The sequence below is a fragment of the Cyanistes caeruleus genome, chromosome 3 (genome assembly GCF_971803275.1).
Source record: "Cyanistes caeruleus chromosome 3, bCyaCae1.hap1.1, whole genome shotgun sequence".
Lineage (NCBI taxonomy): Eukaryota > Metazoa > Chordata > Aves > Passeriformes > Paridae > Cyanistes > Cyanistes caeruleus.
In genome coordinates, this window is record NC_141703.1 from 75,719,782 (window position 1) to 75,729,806 (window position 10,025).

General features: G+C 36.2%; 1 protein-coding gene across 1 annotated transcript in view; it reads left to right on the top strand.

Annotated features, from left to right (window-relative positions):
• The window catches only part of PGR (progesterone receptor), a 32,657-nt gene extending 24,050 nt beyond the window's left edge, over positions 1 to 8,607 (top strand). The window contains exons 6-8 of the mRNA XM_086882020.1: positions 1,848 to 1,978; positions 5,025 to 5,182; positions 6,604 to 8,607. Coding sequence (XP_086738146.1) covers positions 1,848 to 1,978; positions 5,025 to 5,182; positions 6,604 to 6,759 — 445 coding nt within the window. The 3' untranslated portion in view covers positions 6,760 to 8,607. The remainder of the gene's footprint in view (positions 1 to 1,847; positions 1,979 to 5,024; positions 5,183 to 6,603) is intronic.
• The last annotated feature ends 1,418 nt before the right edge of the window (positions 8,608 to 10,025 follow it).

Sequence of the window (10,025 nt, forward strand, 5' to 3'; positions counted from 1 at the left end):
ATGCACTGAATCAGTGCTGCAACTATTTATTGGAAATAAGTTAGATTTTAGATCAGTAAAATGTAAACAACTTTGTTGTCTAAGATGATGTCTTAGCTTGTTCTTTCGGGTTCACTTTAAGCAAAGGTAACTGCTGAGCACTGCCAATAAAGTTAACTGTGCTGGTCGTGCATCTCCATGACTTTAGCTAAGCTGCACCAAACACTCTCTGGCTGCACTATCAAATGGATAAGGAGTTTATATGCCTGAGAGGTAACTAACCCAGAAAAAGCCATTCATTAGCGGGTAGAGGTGATCCCTAACATGACTCACCATGTGGGAGTGCAGTCACTAATGTCAGAATCACAGGAGTGTCTGCCCAGAGGTAGAAAGAGATAATGGAAATTCCTTATGCAGGGGCAACACACACTTAGTTGTTTCATAATTACCATGAAACCACAATAAAAGCTTGTGTCACAGCCAGTCCATCATTTAGTGAACTGAGTTGTTACACTTCTCAGGAAGGACGTGCTTGGTAGCATCAATTTCAGACCAAGAAAGCCAGGAGTGCTAGTTTGACAAAGATTTCTTGGTATTAACTCCCTACAAGGATTTACTTGTATTTTGCAGTGTCTGAAAATTTGAGTAAGAACAACATTTAAACTGCTAACCCTGAAAGCTTCTATTGCTCTTCGTAGATAATAATTAGGAAGAGATGCTACCAAAAAGGTAATAGCAAAAGAGATTTAAAGTAGATGTAGAAACAAGTCCATTCATGTCTAAAATATTAAATTTCTATGTTTATGTCATTTAAGAGCTGGTACAAGACATCAGACATTGAACAACATTGAAATAATTTTCATTCAAGATAACAGTAACACCTTAAATAACAAGGAAAAAAAACTTCAATGCATTGAAAACGTCTTTTTAAAATGGAAAATATCTTCTGTTTTGATTGCTGAGGTTACTGTCTGTAGTCAGGTTGGAATGCTGATCTGAACTGCCTAGCAGGTGGGGGAGCAAAATTTAATCTTCCTGTTATTGTACCAAATTCATCTGGATTGGGATGCAACCTTTTTAAGTCAGTCCAAGTTATTGGATCATCAGGTCAATGTGCAGTGAATTCAGTTTAGATTAGAAACTTTGTAATGCTATCATTGCAGTAATTTCAGTTGAAAATTACTCTCCTGATAAGTATATGCATTAATATATACTCAGTATATCAAAATTGCAAAGGGAAAAGTGGTATCTAAGTGCTGAAAAAAACCCCACAGTTTTATGTATTTCCTGTGTAATTTGTTCTGGCTACTTCTGTGGGATTTTAGGAAACATTGTATTAATGTCTCTGTTTATTCAGCATGTGAGATATTTAATAGTTTCTTTAATGACATAACATGCTACAAAATAATATCATTGCTCCTAGAAGTACCAGGCTAGAGTTGCTACAGATTATTTTGATACAAGTTTTATACAGAGTTTCAGATTTATCTTCAGTTCTATGATTCGAAATCTTTATGGAGATACAAGAATCTATGGACTTATAAAATAAGGTAGCATTTCACATTAATCACTAGGATATTTTTAATTAATAAACTCCCCTTATTTTTGGTGGTTAGCATTCATCTTTGATCTTCTTCTGGACAGCAGTAACAGTTTAAACATCCAAAATAGTAGCATATTCATTGCAATAAAAAACTAGCATAGGAGCAAAAAATCAGGAAATTTTTTATGTGTATAAGCTTATCTTTAATTCTCGTAATGTGATGAACTGCTAACAAGAGCTTTCTTTCAAGGAGTTAGTACTGGAGCCATTCTTCATCTTTTTCATGTTTTTTTAATTTATTTTTTTTACCTTTTCTGGGTGTAAGACAGAGGATGAAAGAATCATCATTCTATTCCCTGTGTCTGTCCATGTGGCAACTCCCACAGGAATTTGTCAGACTTCAAGTTAGCCAAGAAGAGTTCCTATGTATGAAAGCACTGTTACTTCTCAACACAAGTAGGTTCTTTATTTCTTTGTAACTACTAAAAGAGTTTTGAACTGGGTTGTTTAACTTGACAATCACTTAGCTCTCTGGCTTAACAGATGGAAATGTCCTAGATGGAATGTTAGTATTCTAAGAACAAAATACATTTTTTTCTAATGTTTATAAAGAACGAAGAATTTGTGATTCATTGTTGGTTTTATTGTGTATAAAGGTACTGGGGAAATGTTGGATCCTTTTTGACACATGGGTATATTGTGTTACACATTTTCAAAACAACTGTGCAGTATTTCTGCCTGGAAACATCAGTTCAAGTGACTCTACGCAGATTTAAAAAGACCCAACTAAACCAAAACAACTAAAAGTATTAGAATATATTTAAAAATATTTACTAAATTATCAGGACTGAGGGCTTTATCTCGACCAAGATCTTAAAGCATGTTTGCTCAAAAGAATTAGGGAAGTGAACATGACAAACAATGCTTGCATTTATCCAACTTTTTATAGTTATAAATAGGTGAAGTTTAGCACAGATATAAACAAATGAAAATGTTTTTCTTTGATTTGTTTCTTTGGAAACAAAATCCATGGTCACTTAGTCATACGCATCTTTTAAAGAATGCAGCATACAGCTGCATTCCACTTTACATAGGAAATGGTGAACTTCCAAAATCTTCTCTGAAATACTAAAATTTACATCTGCTGAGTCCATAATTATTAGTTATGAATCCCCAGATAGAAAGATTTAAAGTTATACAGATGCTGTTAGAAATGAGAATAAGCACTTTTGAAAAATACGGTTGAAAGAATGGAAAAGTTTGGTTCTCAACACACAATGGAGTCAGAGGAGAGATGTGCAAATCCTGCATGACCTGCTTCTTGGTTTTACAAAGTTTAAGTAATTGATAAGGAATCAAAATTTAGTCACTTTCAATCTGTACTTGTCTGGTATTTGCATAAACCCATTCTCAGAAAAACCCCTGGTCTCAGCAGAGAAAAGTTAAAAAAAATTAAATTTAGCTCATATGAACATGGAAATTACTAAAAGAATAGTGAAATACAATTCACTCTGCTAAAGCAGTAAATTAATGTAGATAAAAATCCCTGTCTAATATAACTCCAGTTGCTTTGTTAGAATATGAATGTATTCCTATTTTAAATGTTTTTCACCTTGTTTTCATCACAAATAAATTCCCTTGACTATAGTCTGAAATTTCAGTTAGAGAAATTTGTGATATTTCAGCTATCTCTATTCCAGAAAGTTCATATCAAATTCAAAAAAGCTTTATGATGGTTGGTCCAATCCCTCTCATTTCTGAGTTCATCAATCTAACAGAATTCATCCAGTTACCTTTCTTTATTATCTGCATTGCACTCAGAAACCATTCTTTAAGATGATATGTTTATGTATATACAAGAAATTACTTTTTTTAAAAAAGAAAGTATTTCTACCTGTTCTGATGAGTTTTGCTTTTTGTTCTCTCCTGCATTTATTGTCTTATAGGAAAAAACAATTTGTCAGATCTTTGGGAAAAGGAACACACCTAACAGTTGTTGCTGAGACATTTAGTAAACGTTTGGTACTGTATAAATATAATTTCACAAAAGTATTTTCAAAAAGCCATAAAACCTCATTGTTGTTCTAAACAACATTGTTAATGTTTTAACCTCATTGTATTTTTTTAAGACTACTTTTATTTTAGTCATGATATTCATCTTAATCCTCTTCAAATGTGAAAGTACAGCCATTTCAGGCTTTTGTATACTAACAGTAAATCAAGTCTAATCCTTTAGTCTCTCATTGTGTCTTCTGTTCAATTTATTATTTAGATGAACTAGTTTTGACTTTTTTAGATAATTCCAAAGAAACAGTAATTTGAATTAAACTGAGTGTCAGTCTCAATATATTTCTAATTCTGAATGAACCCCCAGCCGAAGTTTTAACATTATATTTGATTTTACAGTTTTTAATTTGAGTTGGCTGACGCTTAAATGTAGTGCTTTGCAGACTTCTGATTTAAAGGAATTTCTAAGTCTCATTGCATAAGATTTTGGCTCAGTGTGTGCCACTGAATAAAAGCATCCTCATTCTTGAGATATGTTCAGGGGAAGGGAACAGCTCGAATAGATGAACTTCTTGTCGTTAGGCAGGAATGTGGCTGTGTTTTTGCAGAATGCAGAGGAAAAAGACCATTCATTGATGGAAGATACCTTTAAAATTAATTTGCAGGGGAAATATAAAGACTTCATTGCTGGTTTAGCGATGTGAGTCAAGGATAGCTTCCATCTAACCCTAAACTCCATCAGAGACACTTCATATGAAAACATTCCTTAGTTCTCTATAAACCTGTTGTAAGAAATGTTCAGGATAATCCAGGCTTTGAAAATTAAGGTATTCTTTTTCCATGACACTTACCACTAGCAGCCACTAACAGGTTCTTTTCTCAGTGTTCTCTCCATGTCCTCATTTTGATTCTCACACCTGACCTTTAAGAGAAGAGGGAGTTCAACCAATTTCTCCTCCTTGCTATTTTTTTAAAAAAAGCTGTTCACCTTTAAGACTCTGATCTGTTTAGTGAAAGAGATTCAAACAGGAGGCCTGAGCCCTGGCAGCTTTACTGTCTGCACTGCTTTAGAGCTCATTCCTTGACTCCTTTTTGAAGCACTCCAGCTAGATCTCTCTACCACAAATTTGCTGTGAAGATGGCAGACCCTCAGCAGTGTAAACATGAATCAGTAACGTATTTCCTCAAAGGCAGGAGAGATTCTTTTAACCCTAATTTTTTTCCCAGCAAACACATGTAACAGAAGCTTAGGGATATTTCTAGATATAGGCAATTAGCAAAATTAACTGAATGCTCCTGGTGTATCCTTTTAACTAATCGTATCACTGTTTTTGGAGTAACTTGTGAATGGGAAGAAAAACCTGGCACATAATAATGAATCGCATTGTGCAGCATGAAATGCTGTAAATTTTTCCTGTACTTTAAATTTCATTGCCTTCAGAGTAAATTGTAGCCCAACTGGTTTTTCTTTTTTTTTTTTTTTTTTTTTTTTTAGTTCCTTTGGAAGGTCTAAGAAGTCAAAGCCAATTTGATGAGATGAGAACAAGTTACATCAGAGAACTGGTGAAGGCAATTGGTCTGCGCCAGAAAGGTGTTGTGGCCAACTCACAGCGTTTCTATCAACTTACAAAACTGATGGATTCCATGCATGATGTAAGTTTGTTTGTTAATGGGTTCTGCTCTTGATGTAGAGGAGGAACTTCTTAAGGTATTTCTTTAAAGTCATTTTATGGAAAGGAGTAGTCAGCATTGCTAAACAACAGAAAAAACCAAACAAACTTCCTTTATTGTGTATAGTTGTGAATAGATAGCTGTATATATTCAGCATCAGTATGTGTGTCATGCATATATTTTATGGTATACAATATCGAAGTATTTGTGAAACATGCTACCATTTTGTTTCATTTTTAGTGTAACATAACTGGTACAGTTGTGGGCTTTGGTAGGGGTGGTGTATATGTGTGTGTGAACATGTGTGTACTTGTTCAGGAAAATAGCGTGAGGAATAGGCAGTTCAAGTCGCAAAGTCAGACTACTAAAAATTAGTGCTAAGCAACCAAGATTGGCTTTGCAACCTTAGTTCAACTGGTTTTATGTGTATATTTTATACCACTTTTTCAGTATCTGTCTGTGTTTGGGAACTGAGAAATCTTTGAGAATTCTGGATACCAAGCCCTGGACACTTTTGAGCTCAATATTGGTTGTAAGGATCTCCCAGGGAATTCAAGGTGGACAGGATCTTTGCATCTTTGTATTCTTCAGAACTCAGCAAATCAGCATTTTATTTTAATTCAGTCTCTTCCTTTCAAATGCACACACAGAGTAAAATAATCTGTGAGGGATAAAAAGAGGGAGAAAGAGGGAGAGAGGCTTTCTGCAAAGTAGCAAAGTGATGTTTAGTGCATGGAGTATCTTCATTCAAGTCCTGTTTCAGCTCAAGCTGATAAAGTGATGGGAGATACCAGGAAAAGAAAAATCATCACACTGGAGACATTGGTTGAAATTAAAGCCTAGGGTAGCAGAAATTGTATGATATTTGACAATATAATGGTCACCGGTCTGAAATAAAAGTTGGAATCTCTCAGAGAGCCTAGAAGAGATTAATAGTCACATGTTGAGCAATTGCTTTCAAGGGATGGGAGTCTGTGGAGTTCAGTGTTTGCAGCATACACGGATATGATCATCATGAAAACTGTGGCAAAGCTCACAGGTCAATGCTGTCTCTCAGAGCAGGGTTTAAATAGCAGGTAGTGACCAAAGCACACACTTGAATGTGAGAGTAAGATGAAAGGTTGAAAGCTTGTCAAGTAGTTGTTGTTGGTTGTGTATGTCATGAGTGAGGGTGATACTTTATAATATTAGTGAAGCAGTGGTTTTATTTGACATGCCATAGCTATATGTATGTTTTTTGCCATTAATAGGGTCTGAAAAGTACCCTCATTACTGTTTCAAGAAAGGACAGGGTAAGGTATAGAATGATGTCAGCTGATGAATGTATAACAGATTGACAGCATGTTTATGTGGCTGCATTACTGTTAGCCTGATTGATCATGTTTGTATTTTATCAAATCCAGCTGGTGAAACAGCTCCATCTCTTCTGCTTGAACACATTTCTCCAGTCCCGTGCACTGAGCGTTGAATTCCCCGAGATGATGTCAGAGGTGATTGCTGCCCAGCTACCCAAGATTCTAGCAGGGATGGTGAAACCTCTTCTCTTTCACAAGAAGTGAAATGTCTTTTCTCTTATCATAGAGATGATACCTGGGTCATTTTTTGTTTGTGTATTTTAGTCAAGATTTTGCAATGTCAGGACTTCAGCATATTTGACATACTTACCCTGCTGACTGCTTTATACCTGTAACATACACAAGCCATTCAAGCTTGATGTACATATTGTGAGTTCCTGATTCCTTAACTGCAAAAATCACAACAGTGATGAGAAATGTTTTGTAAACTTGTCTAAGCTGCTTTTTAGATATGCATATGAATGACAATGAATAGACTTTCCAGATTTCTAACAACAGTTACACATTTTTCTTACACATTTCACATTCTTGAATTTCTGGTATGACACAGCGAAAAATTTTAATTTTACTACATTGTGTGCATGGGTACATGTGGGCATGTGCATAGTATAAGATTTTGGAGGAATTAAAATAAACATTGCCCACATTTTCTTATGGATATTTTACTTTTTATTACTGCAATACCATCATGAATAACTAAAGTGCTAGGCACACAATATACATTCAGACTCTCATCTGTGGTCATGTTGCATTGAAACTTTTAAGTCCAGCATACTGTTTTCTCCAGCATCCAGTGGAACGCTTCTTCAAAAATCAGAAAGTTTAGGAAAATTTCAGTGTGTATTACACCCGAAATAATGTGTATGCAAACACACTAAGCTTTGGCTTGTGTTGTTTTTCCTTAAAAGTTCAGCACTTACTGAAGCTAAGTCACTTTGTTGTAATCTTAAATTCATCAGCTCTTACATTCTGTATTTAAGAAGCTTTAAATAGAGATGTTTTCACTGGCTCCATCTCTTAATAATCTTAATGTTTTGAATTCCAATGCTGAACACTCAATCAGCCATTAGCATCAAATTATAGTGAGATTAGATGCAAAAAGAAATGGAAAATATGACTGCAAACATTTTGATGCACATCAGACTCATTTCAGTACGATTTAATGGAGCTACATGTTTTCTATTTTAAAAGCATGGCATTATACATGGGGTAATTGTAAAAAGAGAATTGGACTCAAATAGCTTTATACATTCAAGAAGAATGATGTGTTTTTACCATAAAAATGAATATTCAGCTGAAAATTTATAATGTGGTGTTATTTGTTTCTTTGATATGGTTATGAAAAAACTCATGTATTTAAGGCAGTTAATTGTAGATTTATTCAAACAAAAGAGAAATAGAAAAACATTGAGAAGAATTTACGAGTCTATTGAAATATGAGAAATTTTACCAGTCATTAGAAATGATAATTAAACATAGGAAATGGTGAGTCTTATTTGGGTACTTCTGGCCTTATGCTTTTGCTTTTGCCCATGACTTGCTAGATGCCCCCATTGTGTGACTGTGTCCTGCTGGTGGTGTGTAGCTTGTCTGTACAGACATATCCTTGTCACATGAACAAAGGCCCCTAGGATGTAGGCTCAGTTCCCTCAGCTAAACCAGGGTGCCCTTCATTAAAAGTGTAAGTGATGTTGCTTGTTGATAAAAATTACATCTTGGTTCTTGAAAAAACTGTGGGCAAAAGTACAGGAATATCTAAAGGTGTCCTTATGGGTCATAATTTCCTAAAGCAAACAAAGAAGAATCTATATTACAACTCGGAATAAAAGCATTTTTGAGATCCCCATATAGTAGTGCAAAACCCACTAGAGCTGGTGCAAATGTGTGACCCTAGATAAAGTGGTATAGACAGACTTTTGTGTTAGTTGACTAGTTTGTCACTTCTAACTGCCCAGGAAAAGAATGTCTTTCATATTCAATACAGTTTGACTTTTAACTGTGATCCTTAAAGCAATTATGTTTTAATAAATAGCACAAAATTCTTTATTTCTACATCTTGAAGTTTTGTTTTCTTTATTTTGTGTTTGCATTCAGTAAATGTGATACTCAGTAAAAAAATTTCCATTTTAACCATTCCATTTTCATGGAACAGCAGTATTTCCATGCATTCTTTTGGAACTGAAGTATTGCCACATGATTTACCACTGAGTAAGCAGACCATCTATGTCACTGTTTAGATTAAACCGATAACAGAAACTTCCCACACTAAAAATTACTCCTCATCACTCTAATTCTGAAATTAGAAGACAGAGCAGGCAGTATGCTTGCCTTAGGAATGCATGGATCTGCCTACATCTGCCTTTTACTCAATCCCTAAGTGGCTGACATGTCACCGTGTCCCATAAACATGGCAGATTAGTCTGAAATGTGCTATATTTGCCTCAAAGGCATAATCAAAAAGGAAGAAAAGATACCTTTTGGGAATAGATAACAAAGATTAAAAACAATCTCAAATTGTATTTCTTAAAGACCTCTAACTCACAGAAAAAAACCCCAAAAGTTCATGACCATGATGAATTCACTACACATGATAGAATGATTGAGTAATTGTGTCTACTATAAGAATCTGAAAGTCCTGTGATCATTATGTGATTGTCTGAAGTTCAAAAAATTTTCCACCTATAAACCCAGATTATAAAATAGCCTTTGGTGTCCATTTTGATATTGTCATTTACTCTGGGTTACATAGACACAATGAACAGCAGAAAAGAACCTGGGAGTGCTGGTGACAGCAGCTGAACGTGATCCAGCAGTGCCCAGGTGTCCAAGAAGGCCGATGGCACCCTGGCCTGGATCAGCAGTGGTGTGGCCAGCAGGAGCAGGGCAGTGACCGTCCCCCTGGACTCGGCACTGCTGAGGCCACACCTCAAATGCTGTGCTCAGTTCTGGGCCACTCACTGCAGGAAAGACATTGAGGGGCTGGAGCGTGTCCAGAGAAGGGCAGCGGAGCTGGGGAAGGCTCTGGGGCACAAGTGCTGTGGGGAGCAGCTGAGGGAGCTGGGGGTGTTCAGCCTGGAGAAAAGGAGGCTCAGGGAGGACCTCATCACTCTCTGGAACTGCCTGAAAGGAGGCTGCAGCTGGGGGGATGGGAGTGGGATTGAGCTCTTCTCCCAGGTGACAGCTGACAGGAGGAGAGGACATGACCTCAAGCTGTTCTAGAGGAAGTTCAAGTTGGGTATCAGGAAGAATTTCTCCATTGAAAGGGTGGTTAAGCGTTGCAAGGGGCTGTCCAGAGAAGAGATGAAGTCATCATCCCTGGAAGTGTTCAAGAAATGATTGGACTTACTTCTCTGGTTTAACTGACAGGGTGGAGATCAGTCAAAGCTTGGATGATCTTGGCAGGTCTTTTCCAAACTAAATGATTCTGATTCTGTGGACACCCATCCATACACCTGATTTCTTCCTTCCAC